The 20,253-nt window shown below is 43.9% G+C and overlaps 1 protein-coding gene across 2 annotated transcripts in view; it reads left to right on the forward strand.

Moving 5' to 3' along the window:
• The first annotated feature begins 1,150 nt into the window (after positions 1–1,150).
• The window catches only part of CRHR2 (corticotropin releasing hormone receptor 2), a 129,587-nt gene continuing 110,484 nt past the window's right edge, over positions 1,151–20,253 (forward strand). For both annotated transcript variants that reach the window (XM_087917558.1, XM_087917559.1), the window contains exons 1-2: positions 1,151–1,426; positions 8,274–8,367. In XM_087917558.1, coding sequence (XP_087773684.1) covers positions 1,358–1,426; positions 8,274–8,367 — 163 coding nt within the window. In that variant the 5' untranslated portion in view covers positions 1,151–1,357. The remainder of the gene's footprint in view (positions 1,427–8,273; positions 8,368–20,253) is intronic.

Below are 20,253 nucleotides of genomic sequence, written 5' to 3' on the forward strand. Positions count from 1 at the left end.
AGGACCCTATCAGAGCTGAAGAAGCTTCTTGCATAAGGAGTGAAACATCTTCAAAGAAAACCAGAAAGTCCAGTTGTTTCTTCAAAAAACACCTTTCGGTTAAAGGCTTTGCGTAAGGGAGGAGAGCCTGCGTAACACGTGTTCCAACATATTCCCTTCCAGTGAAGTTACTCCACGTGTGTTAGAAACATCTAAAGGTGCTTTTTCAAAAGGCAATCGGGCATTCTTTGTTTTGCTTGATGACATTTCCATCCATCCGAATAGAGCTGGAAGGGACCTTGGAGGTCCTCTAGTCCCACCCGCTACTCACGAAGGAGACCCTAAACTATTTCAGACAACTGGTTGTCCAGTCTCTTCTTAAAAGCCTCCAGTGTTGGAGCACCCCAAATTTCTGGAGGCAAGTTGTTCCCCTGATTAATTGTTCTCAGGAAATTTCTCCTTAATTCTGGGTTGCTCCTTTCCTTGATTAGTTTCCATCCGTTGCTTCCTCTCCTGCCTTCTGGTGCTTTGGAGAATAGCTGGACTACCTCTTCTTTGGGGCAGCCCTTCAAATATTGGAAGACTGCTATCAGGTCCCCACTTGTCCTTCTTTTCTTTAGATCAGGGGTCCCCAAACTTGGCAACTTTAAGATTTGTGGACTTCCAGAATTCTCCAGCTGGCTGGAGAATTCTGGAAGTTGAAGACCACAAGCCTTAAAGTTGCCAAGTTTGGAGACCTCTGCCCTAGAGTAGACTAAGCCATACCCAAATTCTGGAACCTGTTCTTTGTATGTTTTGGTCTCCAGGCCTTTAAACTTCTGAGTTGCTTTTCTCTGCACTTTCCCCCAAAGTCTCAACATCGTTTGCTTCTCATCCAAGAAGCTTCTTCAGTTTGGGGCAACCATCCCCTGGAGGACAGAGAATCTCCATAGACCTAAAGTTCTTTAAATCCATGTCCAAAACAGGGGAACCTTCGCCAGGACCGCTCTCTGCAGGTGCAGAAGAGGCGCAGATCCTTTACAACGCGCACGCCTTCCACCTACCCACTCCCGATCCTCAAATGGTGACTAATTACTTCTCACCCCCCAAATAATCTGAAATTCGCCACTGTTCCCCCCCACCTCCCGAGCAGGAGACTGAGGAGAGGAGGGGACGAATGCCCTCTGCGCATGTTCAGAAGCCCTGAGAATGAATTGAGCTCCGTTTCTGGAAAGGGACTGGCAAGTTGCCGCAGTCGCTTCACGGGACCCGCGGGCGCAGAACGCGTCGCCGCGGGGACGAGCGAGGGAGGGAGGCGGCCGGCCGGCCCGGAGCCTCGGAGACAGCGTTGGTTTCCCCCTGAGATGCACCCACGCAAGGGGGCAGCGGGACGGATGCTATGGGGCGCCCGACCCGGCGCCTGTGGAGACCCCCCGCTCTGCGCGCCGCCGCCTTTTTGGTGCTGCCCGTAAGTGGCCGGTGCGCTCCTGTCGTTCTCGGGTTGGGAGGGAGGGGGGAGCGGGGTAGAGAGGGAAGAGGAGGCCCCTGTCAGAATATTTCACCCTTTTAACCAGGGTGGGGTGGGAAGGAGGTCCCCGAACGGAGCCCCTTTTTACTCCTTTGCAAAAACAAGTTTCTTCTTTCCCTTTCACCCCGCTTCTGTCCAGGGGCCCCTTTGGCGAGGTGCAGCTGGTCTTGGCATTGCTGCGGGACGGTGGGGTGGGGAGGCGCTCTTCGCATGAGCAGAGGTTAGGTTGTCTCTGCATGTATATGCGTAAAGTAGTTGGTTACAGGCCGGAGAAGATAAAGACTGAACTTCGACTTAGTTTCTTCTTCTTCTTCTTCTTCGGTCTTTAAAACAGAATCAGAAAAGCTTTTCTCCTATCTCAAAAAAGAAAAAGAAATATATCAAAGAGAAATATATCTTTTGAATCTTGGCATTTTTGGTGGGGGGCTGGAAGAGGAGGGGGCAGTTGCAGAGGCTACTTTTGCAAAAAGCCGCTGGACTAAAAAAGGCTGGATACGTTGTGGCCTGCTGTTTGTTGATTATTATTTTTGTTATTATTATTTAACCTCGTTATCCTCTCCCGCTTTTTTAATTTAATGCCCCTTTGGCTTATTAAACTAGGGACCAAAGGATCCCGTTTGCATTGAAGGAACGATCAACTAATTAAACAGTCTGGTTCAGGCTACATGCTCATAGTTTCCAGGAAAATAAACAAGCACGTCTAATACTAACCAGATTTAGGCGCGATGCAGAAACTCTGCCTCTGATTGACCTGATTAAGAATGCTGAGTGAACCCAACCATTTCCTTCTTTTAAAATGTATATATGGAGAAACCTATGGCTCTGAATGAGTGTGTACTTCATCCATAGAGCTGCTCTGAATTGGATATCATTAGAAAATGTGTAGCATCCAACCAAGCTCTGGATTTTCAGCCCCTGGGTAAAAGAAAAGAGTTTCTCTGTGCATGTACAGGTGTCATTCCAACTATGGGAATGTTTGGAGTGAGTGCTTTTCAAGATGACACCAATTAAAAATATTAAAATTATAAACATGATATGTTTATAACTTCCATAATTCTTAACCTGCACTTAGAATGGGTGTATACATTTCTTTTTCACAGTTGCAAAAAAAAAAAAAAAAAAGAGGGTCCCTTATAATTGCAAGAAGCCATTAAATACAGAGATAGTCCTCTACTTATGACTGGTCACTTAGCAAATATTTGAAGTTTTGCCAAAAACCACCATTTACTTTCAGTTTTTGGCAAACCACGTCCATAATGATTAATAACTCTGATGTTCATGTAACCACCACAGAATTTTTTTGCAAAAATCAAGTTAGTCATGTGACTGACCCATTTTACGATCATCGTGACTTACAGCCATGATGGGCAGGCAACATTATGGTCTCATGTCAAGGACTTCCTGTACCACTTTCCTGTTGTGTATAAAACCTGTATTCTAGAACAAGCACATGTCTAAATAAAGTGTGGCTAGATGGCTGCTAAGATGGAAAAAGCAAGAAAAATAATCATCAGACATTTGGTGGTCCTATTAACAGCTCAAATACAGGTAATCCTCGACTTATGACCACAATTGAGGTAAGAGTTCCATAGCTAAGCCAGACTGTTGTTAAGTGAGTCATGTCTCATTTTACGACTTTTTATGCCATGGTTGTTAAGCGAATACAGTTATTAAACGAATCAGGCAGTCATTAAGCAAGTCTGGCTTCCCTCATTGTCAGAAAGTTACAAAAGGAGACCATGTAACCCCTGGACACGGCAATCGTCATAAATATGAGTCAGTTGCTAAGCACCCAAATTTTGATCACATGACCATGGGGATGCTGCAGTGGTCGTAAGTGTGCAAAATAGTTAAAAGTCACTTTTTGCGGTTATGTTGTAACTTTGAACAGTCACTAAATGAACTGTTGTAAATCACAGACTACCCTAGAGAGAGAGAGAAAAAGAAAGAAAGAAAGAAAGAAAGAAAGAAAGAAAGAAAGAAAGAAAGAAAGAAAGAAAGAAAGAAAGAAAAAGAAAATTGGTCATCAGTCACTTTTCTTTAGTCCCGCTGTAACTTTGAACAGTCATTGAACAAACTATTAAGTCATATATAATCCCCTTTTGTGACATTCCTTCCTCCTCCTCTTTTTCTTTTTCCTTCCATCTTTCTCAGACTTCTCCATGAAATCACGTTTGACACCCCTGCCCAATGGGAAAGGCCCATAGACAACAGCTCAAAATATTGTTATCTGCTCCCTTCTAAGCCCCTCCCTCCACTCTCCTGGTCATGTGATCCAGAGAACACCATATGCAGCCCACCCTTTGCTTCCCAGTGAACAGATGTTGTATGTGTGCATGCGTACTCTCACACCACTGGGTAGGAGAAAACACAAATACACACATCAATCTATCTATCTATAAAAGCGAAATACCACTCACGCATTAACCCAAAATCTCCAGAACTGTAAAGCCTACAAACTTGAAATTTGACACCTGTGTTCCTCTCGGCTTCTGGGTGCTCACTAAGAAAGGATTTTTTGAAATGACCCTCAGAGCATTAGTATTTTGTATATTATTGTTATTATTATTAACACGCTCTGATGCTAAGGAGTTCTACTCCCCCTCTCCACCTGAAAATAAATCTGTTCCAAATACAAAACACAAGCAGAGGAGAGGAGTTTCAGTTTCAGTTTCACAGCACCAAGCAGCTGTAGTACAGAACAGTTGAGCTAAGCCACACCCGGGCTCCTTGTTGTCTCCTTGCTCATAGCAAATACTATTTCAGTTTCCAAACAGCCCTCAACTCTCTCACACACTGACAGGACGCTGCCAGATGAATACTGATGGATGCTGGCAGGCAAAGGCACAATTTCCCACCCACCCCTTATTTTCCTCCCCAAAAACTAAGCCTGACCACGTAGTTCCGTAGCGAAGCACGGGTGTCGAGCTAGTCTTTTATATTGTGGCCCAGAGGACCATAAAGATGCATCCAACGGCCACCCCAGTAAGAGGGCTGGAAAGAAAATAGCAGCATTTAGAATTAGAATTTTTCTCGTTTGCTTTTCCAGTGAACTGATCTTCTCTCTTGCTCCCATCAGCCTACTTGATCGACTTCATGCATCGGCATTTAATTCCTTCGTATCAATGCCCATGGATAGCTGCCTCCTTTCGCCCCTATCCCAAAGAACTAAAATGCCACCGGTAGTCAGAAAAATTGCCCGTTTTGATTTGATTATGGACCATCTCAACTCTTAGTGACCATGTCAAACTGTCTTCTCTTGGAAGGTCTATTCTCATCCTGGTCCTTCATCTCTTCCAAGGATACTCGCATCTCCACCATGCCTACGTCTATTAACCTTCAGCTGGTGCCCTCTTTCCTTCATTTTCTAGTTTTATAGACTCCTCAACTAGACAGATCCTGGCATTGCTTTACTGATGGTTCCTTGATGTGTCCTCAAGTCACAATCATTTCTTAGTAAGCACATAGGTCTTCCCGAGATCTTATTCCTTGAGCTCTTCCAATGGCACATCCATCATCCTTATGAGTAAGTCCATCTCACTTTCTATTGGTCCTTCTCCTCCTCCTCCTCCTCTTCTTTTTCCTTCCATCTTTCTCAACCTTATGAACTTCTCCAGAAAGCCGAGTCTTTGCATTGAATGATTAAGTGCATCATAATATCTCTTTATGAGTCATGAGTCTTAGTAAGCACATAAAAAGATTTCCTTCGTGACTCAGCACTAACCTGGCCCTTCAGATATTCCAAGCGTGTCCCCATCTCCTTGCTGATAATTGTTCTCTTCTTCTCTGTCTTACTCCATTTATCTACCATTATGGACTTTTCAAGAGAGTTGGGCAGTTGGCTGACTCTCGCTGATCGATTATGTGCCTTCAAGTCAATGTTGATTGATGGATTCCATGCCTTCTAGTCAATATTGACTTTTAACGATCGCAAGGATTGATCTTCTCCAGGAGAATTTGTCCCCAATTTGGTCTTTCTGATTTTTCCAGTGTTCTTTCCATAACTGAGTCCTCCTACCTGGCTGGTAGTAATGAATAGAATAGAATAACAGAGTTGGAAGGGACCTTGGAGGTCTTCTAGTCCAGCCCCCTGCTTAGGCAGGAAACCCTACACCACTTCAGACAGATGGTTATCCAACCTCTTCTTAAAAACTTCCAGCGTTGGAGCATTCACAACTTCTGGAGGCAAGTTGTTCCACTGATTAATTGATCTAACTATCAGGAAATTCCTCCTTAAATTCCAGGTTGCTTCTCTCCTTGATTAGTTTCTACCCAATCCTTCTTGTCTTGCTCTCAGGTGCTTTGCAACAGCGGTCGCCAACCAAACTCATAATTCTAAATCCCGCGGACCACTACTATGAATTTTGACAGACGGTGGCTTGCTGACATTTTCCCAGGGTCCCTGCAGAAAGCAGCAGAGATCCTGGGAAAATCCCCCCAAAAATCTGCAGGAAAATCCCCCACCCCATTTTCCTACCAATAGATCATTCTTTATTTGGGATCGCAGGATACCGTCTCCAGCTCCGTTTTCAGGGAGGGAGAGAGAGAGAGACTTTTGGCTTCATGCAAGGAAAACAGCAGAAGCAGCAGAAGTCTTTCTTTCTCTCCCCCAAACTCCGCCAGAAGTGAGTCTTTGTGAGACATGTCGTGCCGGCGCAGCCTCTTGGAGCAGGAGGCCTTGCAGGGGCCCAAAGACTCATTTCTGGCAGAGTTTGAAGGAGAGAAAGAAAGACTTTTGCTGCTTTCCTTGTGTGCAGACAAAAGCAGAAGAAGAAAAAGGTGGAAAGAAGCAGCCCGGTGGCCAGGCGAGACACGTGGGATGAGTGGGGCAAGTTCCACCCCCTCCGCCCTTTCCCCCCTCCCCTCACTACCTCCTGTTCTTCGCAATGCAAGCAACACAACCTTGTGTTCCCATGGGCCACGTGGGCAGCATAGCCTTAGGTTCCTGCACAGCCTGGATTAATTGCTTTGGGGGGGGGGACATTTCTCTGTGGCCCACCAAAATTTTCTTGCGGACCACCAGTGGTCCTCGGGCCACAGGATGGTGACCGCTCCTTCGGAGAATAGCTTGACTCCCTCTTCTTTGTGGCAGACCCCGAGATATTGGAACACTGCCACCATGTCTCCCCCAGTCCTTCTTTTCATTAAACTAGACATAGGTTAATCCTCCTTCATCCTCTTCTCATTCCTTCCATCTTTTCCAGCATCCGTCTCTTCTCCAGAGAGACTTCACATCATGTGTCCAAAGTAGGATAATTTGAGTTGTATCTTTTGTGTTATTAGTGAGAACGCTGTGTCTCTTGCATTCTGAGGAGATCCAGAGAGGATTAAGGACAGAGAGAGCGTTGGAGATGACTTCCTTGCAAATTTAGCCTTAGTATTGACTAATACATGAATTTTTCAGCTCCCGTGGCTTTGCTTGGCACTTAGTCAAGTGGTGGGATGCTGCCGGTTTGCTAATCACACGCTTTGCGTGCTTGACATGTGCTGTACACACATGTACACCTTTCGCAATTACTTGCTTTCAATGTTACTTCGGGGAAGTAACACCGCTGAGGAGTGGTGGGATTCAAAATTTGTTATTACCGGTTCCGTGGTCATGGCTTGGTGAGGCCTGGCAGAGGAAGGATATACTGCAGAATCTCCCTTCCCTCCCCTTCCCTCCCCACTAACCTGCTTTCCAGCTCCATTCTCCTATGCAGGGCAACCAAGGAAGACCCAGCCAATCAGCTGGGACTCGATGGGAGGCGGAGAAGAGATGGGGGCGGGGCCAGTCAGTCAGAGGTGGGATTGGCCGGTTCTCCGAACTATTCAAAATTTCTGCTGCCGGTTCTCCAAAACTGATCAGAACTGGCTGAATACCCACCTCTGATATGAGCCACATGGTACATTTGAAGCGGGTGAAGGGTTTTCGAAGCTGGCAGCTACTCAGCCTGAATGCCATTAAATCTGAGCTTTCACAGTGCAGGATTCCTTCCCTGTCAATGTTAATCCAACAGTTCATGTAACAGTATATGTCAGGATTGCTTTTCAATCATTTTTACACTTCGATGTGTTTAGGTTAACAATGACTGGGTCGCTTAAATGGATTTGCTTTGCCTGGTATAAAAAGAACTTCAGACAGATGGAAAGAATGACATCTTTGCCAGTTCCAGTTGGCGACATCTGGACCAGCCTGGTTTAAACCTCCTTTGACGATGGCAGTTAACTCTCTAATTATTTCTGCCAGTCTCTGAAGTTTTATGTAGCACCAGGAAAGTTTGTTCTATCTCAAACATTCAGCCAAGTGTATATTTTCAAACGGATGAAAGAGAATAGGTCACAGTTGAACTGTGGGGTCTTTGATGCTCTCTGAGCTCGGTTGTTTTCTTGCAGACGTTTCATGACTCAACTAAATAACATTATCAGTGTTACAAGGGATTGGGGTTTGCTCACTTGCATGTAGGGGAGAGAAAAACCCAACTCACTTCCGGATTCACTTAACAACCGTGTTCTTAACTTAATAGCTACAATGATTCATTTAACCACTGTGGCTAGACAGATCGTAAAATGGGGCAAAACTCACTTAACAAATGTTTCACTTAACAACATAAATTTTGGAGTCAATTGTGGTTGCAAGCCGAGGACCACCTATACAATGTAGAACAAATGGGTTTTTAGACACAGTGATTTTTTTTTTAATTTGCAGTTTAAAATCTTCTGTTAGAAATGCAGAGTTGTATTAAATCGCCTTGGTTCCCATTCGGTCATTTTTCTAACTTCTTCCTCCATGTTTTCTTTCACCCAGTTGGTTCTACATTGCGACTCTTTGGTGAACATCTCCCTTCCTGCTTTGCCGCAGAAGTTTTGCGAAAACCAACCGTTGCTTCAAAACTTAACAGGTAAAATAACCTAAAGAAAGCCCATATCGTTATCTGGTAGCTATTTGTAGAGATGCTATGAAAAGCTAATGTTTGTTGGCTTGTGGGTGGCTTTCGACCATAGTAGCATGGTAAAGCTTCCACATTCAGAGTCAGTATATCTCTAAATATCATAGAACATAGGAAAACAAGAATCGGGAAGGGACCTTGCAGGTCATCTAGTCCAACCACCTGCTCAAGTAAGAAATCTTGCACCATTTCAGACAAATGGTTTCAAAACCTTCAGTGTTAGGGTCCCCACATCTTCAGGAGGGAAGCCATTCCACGGGTTAATTGTTCTCACTGTCAGGAAATTTAACCTTAGTTCTACGTTGCTTGTCTCTTGACAACTGTTCCATCCGTTGCATCCATCTTAACCTTCTGGCGCTTTGGAGAATAGCTTGGTGGTCCCTGAGGTCCAAAACGTTGGCGACCCTTGTTCTAGTCCAGCCACCTGCTGAAGCAGGAAATCCTATATTACAGGGGTGTCAAACTCAAGACCCAGCCTTTGGGGTGCTTAAATCTGCAGAGCTAGCCTGGAAATATCAAAGAACAGCTCCCGTTTTTAGGTCTCCCCATCTCTAGCAGCACTCTGCCAGCCAAAAACAGGTGGATGGTAAATGAGTATTGATTAGCTGATGGCAAGCACTTATTTTTTTTTCTTTTTACCATCCTGTAATCCCTTTATTTGGGGTGGAATTGGGGCCACTGAACAGAGCTGAGCATGTACTGGCCGGGCGCCCTTCCTCACTCCTAACATGGACTTTGCAGCAGATATTTTCTCTTTGCATCCTGATAGAGAAACAACTGCTGCTGCCTAGGATTGAACTCACAACCTTCCAAGTGAGAGTGGAGTGTTTATCACCTCTTGGCCACCATGCTGCTGTGTGGGGTAGAGGCAAGCCCTGACTGGTTGAAATCCTTTGTAACTTCTATAGGATTTTCAAACGCATCTGCTCAATGCACCTGACTCGATCTCAGGTATTTTTTAAGCTGCAGTTAGAAGATTTGGAAGAAATATAGGTTCAAAATCTGAAATAGTTCTATAATAGGCCTGTGTTAGCACAAACTCCTCCCCCCTTTAGATAAACATACAAATATTTGTACTTATAAACGTTCCCAGCTTTAATAAGTTTGAAACTATGATAACAGGATCTCCATGTGGCTGATTTTCGGCCAGCAGAGTGCTGCAGGAGGCCAGGGAAGCCAATAAAGAGCCACACAGGGGGGGTGCACATGGGCCCCTCCACCCCGTTTTGGCAGGGTGCTTCACGGGGGCATTCATCCCGTCTCTTCCCACCCACCTCACACCTCCCCGTGGCTGGCCCACAGAGGACAACTATCATGTTGATCCGGCCCGTCAAGAAATCCAGTTTGACACCCCTGCTATATCTTTTCAGGCAGGTGGCTGTCCAGCCTCTTCTTAAAAACCTCCAGCAATGGAGCAGCCACAACTTCTGAAGGCAAATTGTTCCACTGGTTAGTTCCTTTCATGCTAAATATGAGCCAGCAGTCTGCAGCAGCAGCCCAAAAAGCTAATGCAATCCTAAATTGTATTAACAAAGGGATACAATCAAGATCAAGGGAAGTACTAATACCACTCTATAAAGCCTTAGTAAGACCACACCTAGAGTACTGCATCCAGTTTGTTCACCGTATTACAAAAAAGATGTTGAGGCTCTAAAAAAAGTACAGAGAAGAGCAACCAGGATGATTAGAGGACTGGAGGCTAAAACGTACAATGAACTGTTACAGGAACTGGGCTTGGCTAGTCTAGTAAAGAGAAGGACCAGGGGAGACATGATAGCAGTGAATAATGGATGGAAGAAATAATGGATGGAAACCGAACAAGAAGAGATTCAACCTGGAAATCAGGAGAAACTTTCTGACAATGAGAACTATCAACTCATGGAACATATCAATGCCCTCAGAAGTAGTGGGAGCGTCACCACTTTGAGAGTTTCAAGAAGAGATTGGACTGCCATTTGTCAGAAATGGTGTAGGGTCTCCCGCTTGGATGGAGTGGGGTTGGACTAGATGACCTACAAAGTCCCTTCCAACTCTGATTTTCTGTTATCTGTTATCTGTCAATTCTCTCAACTAATAGGAGAGAATCTCTTGAATTGTAGGGTACTTGGTTCTCTCTGAGCTTCGTCGTGGTTTTTTTTGCAGACATTTTATTATTACGCAAGTAGACAATATCTTCAGGCTAGAAAAGAGTGGGGTGTGGCAGTCGTGGGATTCTACCATTTTCCCTGCCAGTTCGGTGACCGTGCACTTCGTGTGTGCGCATGCACTTTTAACGCACGCACGCTCAGTTTTCCAAGCATCAGCTATGGCTCTGCCATGCCAATCAGTTGCCAAACCGGTAACATTTCACCACTGGTGTGTGGGGTAAAGGAAAAGTAAGAATGGGAAGAGGAGGAGGAGGAGGAGGAAGGGGAAAAAAAGAGGAAGAGAAGATTGGGGTTCTTGGTGCATTCTGAGCTTGGTTGTTTTCTTGCAGACGTTTCATGACCCAGCTAGAGAACATCATCAGTGTTAGAACAGGTAGACTTTTAAACTGAGGGTTGCTTTGTTTCTATGGGCGTCAGGCTACTCCAGTTTTTAAATTGGTTGGATTGGGTTTAAAACTGTGTGGTTTGAATTTGGGTTACGTGGCTTCCCTTAGTTCGTTTAGCATTCTGTCTTTTCCTTCATAATATTTGCCATTTCTGTACGTTGGTAGGTTGTTGTTTTCTCTTCTGCCTTCAAACTGCTTTTAAGGGACGTTTTTGGCAATTTGAAATGGTTAAAACATTTGTATATACGCACAGACTGAAACAAAGAAATGAAAAGCCTATACAGTATAAATTCATATTCTAAGATCTTGGAAAACATCAAAATGAAAATTTTTCTTTTCTCTTACACTTTTTGCAAAATGAGGAAGGTCCGATTATATGGTAACCTGTCCAAGTTTGGGTTTGGGGCAATTTTGTTAGTTTTATACCAGTAGGATTGATCTACCTTTTTTCTGCCATCTGTCTCTGCTGTGTCCTACTTCTATTCTGTCAATTCAAATTTGCAGAAATAGATTGCTTCTTCTCCCACCTCCTTCTTCTCCCTACTCTGTCTTTCACAATCTCTAAGATAAAATTGGAAAAGTTTACTTTTTCCTGTTTTATTGCTACCGTAACTCATGCATGTGATATATTGGGTATGCTGTATTACATAAAATAAAAAAAAATCCATTAATTCTAGACAAGGGATCAGTTCAGTGGGACATTCATATTTTCTCCTGGACTGAAATGGGTTTGTAGATTCTAGCTTGAACAAACCATAAATGCTGGCTCAGTGCAATCTAGGAAGCCAAACTTAAGTCATGTTAAAGGTAATCTTTGACATGATGGTAATGGAATCTGCCCAGAATGGCCGTATGATATGGTAGTTATAAAACTGTTTGGGTGTGTGACCAATCCAATATTATGTTTTATTGGCAGTTGTTAAGTGAATATGGTGGTTGTAAGGCAAACGCCATGGTCATTAAGTGGACTACGAGCATAATTTTTCTGAAAACGAGATTTAAGTGATAATTTTCAGCAAAACTGTCATAAAATGTTTTCAGTAGACCAGTGGTCGGGGAACAGGGGTAAATTACCCCAAATGGGGTAAAAGTGAAAATCTGGGGGTAATGAGGTTGCGCTGGCCAATGGCGGAACTATCGGCATAGCAGCAGTTATTAAAACACCCTTGAGGCAAATTTATCCCCTCCACCCCACCCTTGTTTCCTGGGTCGGAAATGACTCCAGGCTAGATTCTGCAAGAGCCGCGCCGCCCGTTTTTTAGGGGAAGGCGAGCTTCTGGCATAGGGCAGAGCATTTTGGGAAAAGGGACGCTTTCCCCCGCGCTGCGATGACCGCACGCTTTTCGCGCGCAGTTTGTGTCACCGTGGCTCCCAAATATCATCCTCCCTTCCCGCTTCCTCGCCCCCAGGCCCTGCCTGCCTGCCAACTAGCCAGCCAGCCCGGCTCCCTCCCCGAAGCCTCTCATCACTGCCAGGCACACAGGAAGCGAAGAGGCACCTGCAACTGCCGCCTTGGCCCCGAGAAAATTCCCAGAAGCCCTCGGGAAGCCTGGTGACATTTCATTCCCTGGAGCGAGCTATCCCGCCTTCTTCCCAGCCGCGGGGGGGGAGGGCACCTCCTCCCGCCTCGACCTCCAAATTATGTGTCAGCAGCCTGAGGTGGCCGGGGAGGGGGAGAGGCCGGGAGGGGTAACGTCTGCGTTTATAAATTTTTTGGGGGGTAAGAGGTAAAAAAGTTCCCTGACCCCTGCAGTAGACTATGGAATGTTGCAAAATGGGCATAAATGAAGCCATATTGCTGGGCACCTGTATCCAGCCATATGACCTGTCTGGCCTAGTGGTTAAATCATCAGATTAGAAAACAAGAGATCATGAGTTCTAGTCCTGCCATAGCTATGAAAGCTAGCTGAGTGACTTTGGGCCAATGTCCCCCCCTCTCAGCCCAGCCCTCCTCACAAGGTTGTTGTTGTGGGGAAAGTAGCAGGAGGAAGGTGCAGGATATATATTCACTGTCTTGAGTTATTTATAAAAATAATAAACTGGGATGCAAAGAAAAACAAATAAGAAAAAAATGAATAAAATTACCTCAAATCTGGATCACAAGTCCCCTTTTTCAGGTCAGTCATATCTTTGAATGGTCCCTACCCAACCTGCCTTAAAAAGAGGATTACCTATATAGCTTTAAATTCTACCTTTTCTATCAGCCTTCTAGGATTTAATTTTGGGCAGCTTTCATTGAATTTCCAGTGTTGGGTTCAATATTCAGCAATCGTTAATTTTTTTTTCCTTTCCTCTTGGATGGATAATTGATTCTCTTTGTCTCAGAAGCTGAGATATCTCACAAGGGACCGAGCTATAGAGTTGACAATTGAACCCAAAATGTTTTTTAAAAATAGCTTTCACACTGGCAACACTTCCATTTAGCTAACGAACTGGCCAAAGCTGTGGAAAGAATGGTAGCTTTAAGGCTTCACACCGTCTCTATTCATTTTATTCTCTGTTCCATTTGTTAAACTCTTAAAAGGCCCTCGGGGTTTTTTTCCTAAGATGTGTGAAAATATTTCTGATATCCCTGTTTTCTCCAGAAGAATTGCAATGCTGGTAATCCTTGTCTTCATTTAGTGACCATTTGAAGTTACCGTGGCACTGAAAAAAGTAACTTACAACCAGTCTGGGCATTTATAACCATTGCATCATTCCCACGATCACGTGATCAGAGTTTGGGAAATCGGCAATTTGGCATTGTGTTTGTGAGGGTTGCGGTGTCAAGTGGTCACTGTTTGTGACATTCCCAGCATGCAAAGTTACTGGAGGAAGCAAGATTTGCTTAATGACCAGGTTTTTCACTTACCAACTGCAGTGATTCACTTAACAACTGTGGTAAAGGAAAATTGTGCCGGGGTCATGATTTACAGCTGACCAGCTGCTACAATGATGTAATACTGGGAATGAGTCAGCAACGTATTTGGGCTGATATCACTTTAAGATCCTGTAATAAGAAGAGGCTCTGTTGGAGCATACCTCTCTCTCCGTATGTGCGTCTATGCTGGGATTGCTGTTCGTTTGAGGTCTGACTAAAGTACATGTACATATATATTCTTTGTAGATAAAAAACACTATTTAAAATACAAACCTCTGTTTACTATATTTGCTCCTCCTGGGTTGTCTCACATAGTCACACTGTGCTCACTCTGACAAATTGGCTGCAACTAACTGAACAAAGTCTGGTTCCAGTTGTGGTTATTAGTCAACGACTACCTGCAATTAGGGACATGGTGGCTCAGTGCTAAGACACTGAGCTTTGTCGATCAAAAGATTGGCAGTTCAGGGGTTCAAATCCCTAGTGCCACATAACGGAGTGAGCTCCCGCTACTTGTCCCAGCTTCTGCGAACTTAGCAGTTTGAAAGCACATTAAAAAAATGCAAGTAGAAAAATAGGGACCCCTTTAGTGGGAAGGTAACAACTTTCGGTGCACCTTTGGCATTTAGTCATGCTGGCCACGTCTTCGGACAGCGTTGGCTCTTTGGCTTTGAAATAGAGATGAGCACCACCCCCAGGGCCGGAAATGACTAGCACGTATGTATGAGGGGAACCTTTACATTTATTTTACCTGTAATTAAAAAAAAGAGGTGAGCAACTTAATTAATTAAGAAATCAAATGGCCTCTTCATTTTTCTTGCACCAATGGAAGTTAAATCCAGTGAGATGCCTTGCTCGTATTAACCACCATTGCTCAACATCATTCGAACATGGTTACTTGAGCACCCATAGTTATCCACTTCCCCACTGGGTAAGATTGGGGTTTCCAAACTTGGAACCTTGGCTGGCTGAGGAATTCCAGGAGTTGAAACCCATAAGTCTTAAAATTGCCAAGTTTGGAAACCCCAACTTTACAAGGATTGGTGTATCCCAACAAGATAAAGAAAGAAAGATATTACTCTGGTTTAATTTTTGCAGGAAGAAAGGTACCTATTCAACTGATGGGGATCCCCAATCTCTGATTCATGAATTGGTATCATGCTGCAGCATGCCAGAAACCAGGCTGTGCAAACAAGCGATGCCCCATCTGTGAGATGCAGGCAGCACACAAAACTATACACCCCTCTGGTCTGGGGAAAACACTTTCTCCATGGAAGTGGTCCCTGGTGCCCAAAGATTTGGGGCCACTACCTTAAAGAAGGTGCAGTCTAAATTCTTAAGAGTCTTACTTCAGAGTCTCCAATGTTGTGTTGGTGCCACAAGGCTGTCATGAACCAACATCGACACGCCTATTTGCGTTTGAAGGTTCCTGACACATTTATACAGCCACACATATGCATACATGTAAACACAGACATGCTATTATTGCTTTATTGCCCTGAAGATGTTCAGTTGCAGCCCAGTTGATAAACCTATCAGTCATATTTTTGGATTTACTTTTTTGGTACTTTTTAATCGATAGGATTTTATGTTTATGAATTGGACTGTGTTATTTTACTCTTGATAAAATATGCCATTCCCTGGGCACATTGATTATGTAATGGTTAAATGTGTCTCCAGCATTGCTTTGTATTATTTGTTTGTTTGTGAATTTTATTGCACTTTTACTGTTTTATTGTAATTCAATGCAGCAAATATATCTACTATTGCTTCCTCCTTCTATTGTCCCTACAACAACCCTGTGAGGCGGCTTAGGGCTGAAAGACACCCAACCAGCTTTTCATGCCTAAGGAAGGACTAGAACTCACTGACTCCTGGTGATTGGCTCAGAGTCACCCAGCTGGCTTTCATGCTCATGCAGGACTAGAACTCACTATTTCCTGGAATTGGCCCACTGTCACTTAACTGGGTTTTGTGCCTAAGGCAGGACTAGAACTTATCGTCTCCATGTTTTGGGAACAGCGCCTTAATCACAGGGGTGGGATTCAGCCGGTTCAGGCTGGTTCAGGCGAACCAGATGTTAAATTTACATCTGGTTCACCGAACTGGTAGTTGAACCGACCGACTGGCCTCACCCACCATGCCCCACCCCCTCCCCTCCCAGTGTCAGCTTTGAAAATAGGCTGCCACATAATTCAAGGGGGTGTGTGGAGGAGTTGAAAAGTTCAAGGTTATTCTGTATGTCATACTAAGAAATTCCAGTTGCAGTTAATTGGTTCTCGTGATTTATGAAGTGTAGAAGTGGGAGGAGAGAAGGTGGATTCTGTGTAACGCGCGAAAATACTTTCACTTTGGGAAATTGCCTTTGACATGCCAGATCTGTTTCTAAATAAATCAATTGGAGAAAAAATGTCTTGGAGTGATTGATACCATGGATACTTTCTGGATGCCTTACATTTATTTCCCAAACCCAGGAGTCTCCACGCGGCCCGGTTTGGACGCAGGTAAGTACAGGGTCCGCGTGGAGGCTCTGGGAGGGGGAAAAAACGGGCCTTCCGGAATTTCCAGAAGTCTGGAAATGGGCCTGTTTCTGGCTTCCGGAGGGCCTCCGGAGTCCATGGGAGGCCGTTTTCACCCTCCCAGAGGTCCGAGGAAAGCCTCCGGATTCTGGGGAAGAGGAAAAATGGCCCTCCAGGAAGTTCTGGTAGGCCACGCCCACAATGGCCACACCCACCTAGCAACCGGGCAGAGAACCTGGTTGTTGGGATTTTTGAATCCCACCCCTGTTAATCACTACAATAAACTGGTTCTTCTGTTCTGTTCTGTTCACTCTGTTCTGTTCTGTTTGTTCTGTTCTAGTCTGCTCTGCTTGTCCTTTTCCATTCCCTTCTGTTCTATTCTGTTTTTCTGGTCTGTTTTCATTATATGTCTGTGGTTCTTGAATTGGTTGATGTCCATAATAAAATGTCAGGCTGCGAAGCAGCAAATGAATCAATGAAGACATAACATGTTGGGATTGAGTTTGGCATGAGAAGGAGGCTTAAGTACAGCCATCTTATTCCACAAACTCAGCTTTCACAACCGCCCGATACAGTCAAGTATAACCGTGTGTCGCAATTAAGCATTGCACATTCCAGATCTGAAAAGTATAAAAAGGAATGTATAACTTCTCCTTAGGGCTGGAGAGATGTTAAGCGCCATTTGGTTGTGCGCTTTAAGTTCTCTCTTCAATGCAAATACTGTTTTGCGCATGCTCAGAATTAAGAGAATTAATTGCATCATCTTGGCAATTGTCGGATCGCTTCTCAAGAAAGAAGAAGGGTAAAGTTTTGACTGAAAAGATCCAGGAAGGCTGCTTAAAAACTGGGGAATAACTTCATTATCTTTCGACTGCTAGGTCCAAGGGCAATGAACCCACCCCCACTCTGTGTGAGCTAACAGCAAAGTATTGAACCGAAGAAGGAAAATCTGTGCGCTCACATTTTGCGCTCACAACATTTCTGCTTGTGCCGTTTCCGCAGAGTCCTCCAATGGGCAAAATGAAATCGGGCCACTGCTGAGGAAGACAGCAGTGATGAAGGTCCAGGTAGTCCTCGGCTTACAACAGTTCACTTAATGACCATTTGAAGCTACAAAAGCACTGAAAAAATAGTCTTATGACCATTTTTCACATTTATGACCATTGCAACATCTCCATGGTCACGTGAACAAAATTCAGAGGCTTTGGCAACTGACTCACATTTATGTCGGATGCAGTGTCGTAGAATTATGTGGTCTCTTTTTGTGACCTTCTGACAAGCAAAGTCAACGGAGAAGCCAGATTCACTTAACAACCATGTTACTAATTTAACAACTCCGGGGATTTACTTAAACATGGCAAGAAAGGTCATATAATGTGGCCAAATTCACTTAGCTGTTTCGCTTAACATCCTAGATATTCGGCTCAGTTATGGTCATAAGTTGAGGACTACCTAGTACATAAATGTTTTAAATAATTAAATGAAATAAATAAATTTAAAATATTATATTTAGTTTGGAAGGCCAGCGATATTAAAGGCTAAGCTTTGAATCCAGTTCGCAAAACTTTTATCAGAATTGGATCTCATCTTGCACACCAAAAAAAGCCCTTTTGTAAAGTGGGCAAAATATCCAGGTTTGTTAGCCACACACAAGCCACTAAAACAAAAACATTCTTTTGAAAGATTAAAAGATGGACAAGGAAAAAAAAGATGTAGCAAAGCAAATAAGCAGAATGCGCATACATCATAGAATTAACTAGGATTAAATTAGATAAGTATTTTCAAATTTCATTAGTTACTTTTATTAATACAACTCGAAGATCTGAACAGTGTCTCAAAAATTGTTGTTCCTTGCTAAAATCCAATTAGTACCTAAAGAACAGCAACATTCTGCAGAGTATTAATCATGAAGTAAAATAATTACAGTAATGGTGCAATAACTTTATTAATCATAAAGTAAAACAGAGAATTATAGTAATTTTTTGTCTGAACAGAGAAATATTCCCAGAGAAAGATCTATCTTTATTTAACAGAGTGTTGAAAGTTAGAAAAATTAAGACTTTGAAATATACTGTAGATTAAAATCTAATAGAATAGGGCCTATTTTCCATGGTGAGGGCCTTGGAAAAATTATTCACAGTCCGTGATCTATCTACATCAGGGGTGTCAAACTCAATATCACATCAGGATTGTGTTTGACCTCGGGAGTGTGGCAAGGCCAGGGTGGGCATGGCCAGCTCAACGTCTGTGATGACCTGGGATGTGGCACAAAAGCAACAAAGTCACAAAAGTAGGTAAACTCCCTTTAATACCTCCAACTTGGCCTCCAATGTCCAGTTATCATCAGCTGGAGAAAAGAATTGCAGACTTCAAAAGATAACGAAACGCACACAGTTGGGAGGACGCCAGAACTCAGATAAGACTTGACAAACCAAAATAATTCACGCTTTCCTTCCAGCAAGGTGCTGTGTGCAAACGCCCTTTTTAAATCCTGTTTTCCCAGCTGAAGCTAATGAAGGGAATCAGGGCCCTTTTCTCCCCCGTAACTCACGTTGCTCCCTTCTCCATTCCTCCCTGTGTGACCTAGGATGAAGAGGGGGTGGTCCTGGGTCTTCCTCTGAATGCCCAGCTGGCCTGTGCCCTTCCCCAGTTTCCTTCATAGCCACCACACTTCCACTCCCTGTCAGCTGTTCAACCTCCCCTTCCGAATCAGATTCCAACAGGGACATGACAAGGTCATTCGTGTCGGGAGCACCTATGATGGCTCGAGCACTTTGCCAGTGAAAACGGAGTTTGGGAGGGCAGCCCCCCAGGCTCCATTTTCTCCAGCAGAGGCACTGCTGGCCGGTCCTTTGCTGTTTCCACAGGCCAGATCCAGCTTGCAGTCCTTGAGTTTGACATCAATGATCCACATCAACGTTTCTCCATCTTGGCAGCTTTGAGATGTGTGGACTTCACACCCAGAATTCCCCGACCAACATACTGCTTAGGGAATTGTGAGAATTGAAGTCCATAAATGCTGGCAGTCTGAGCATCCAACTCCACACATCTTAAATTTTCCTTAGCTGAGCAACTACCTGCAAAGTTCAGAATTATATAAGCCGTATTTTCATGACATTCAAAGCGAAATGTGACTTATAATTGTTTTTCATAGTTACAACTTTGCAGCATCCTTATGATCATGCGTCGACATTCAGGTAATGCTTCTTGTTTCTAAGAAGGCCTACTTAACCTAAGAACTTACAGCTTACTACAGGGAGTCTTCTGTTTGTTTAGTGATTGAAGTTACAACAGTATTGAAAAAAGTGACTTACAACCATTTTTCACACTTACGACCATTGCAGCGTCCCCACAGTCACGTGATTAGAATCCAGACACTTGATAACTGACTCATATTTATGACGTTGAGGCATCCCGGGATCACATGATCCCCTTTTGCGACCTTCTGACAAGCAATGTCAATGGGGAAGCCAGATTCACTTAACAACCATGTTACCAATTTAACAACTGCAGGGATTCACTTAATAACTGAGGCAAGGAAGGTCTTAAAGTAGGGCAAAATTCACTTAACAAATGTCTCACTTTGCCACAGAAATATTGGGCTCAGTCGTGGTTGCAAAACAAGGACTATTGTAAACTCAGCCACATGTCTTGTAAGTCGCTCTTTGGATCTTAGCTCAGCTTGCAAACCCCGGATTGTTAGCTTGTTAAAACCATGACTGGGACAAGCCAGTTTAATGGAATGTCTCAAACTAGCCTCACATCCCTCAAAATCCAGATTCAGTTCCCAAGTGCTCAAATTGTATTTCTCTCTCTCTCTCTCTCTCTCTCTCTCTGTGTGTGTGTGTGTGTGTGTGTGTAAAGGGACACAGTGGCTCAGTGTCTAAGATGCTGAGCTTGTTGATCAGAAAGGTCAGCAGTTCCTC

This window comes from Pseudonaja textilis, chromosome Z, assembly GCF_049901715.1.
Source record: "Pseudonaja textilis isolate UNSWEBS1 chromosome Z, rPseTex1.2, whole genome shotgun sequence".
Classification (NCBI taxonomy): Eukaryota; Metazoa; Chordata; class Lepidosauria; order Squamata; family Elapidae; genus Pseudonaja; species Pseudonaja textilis.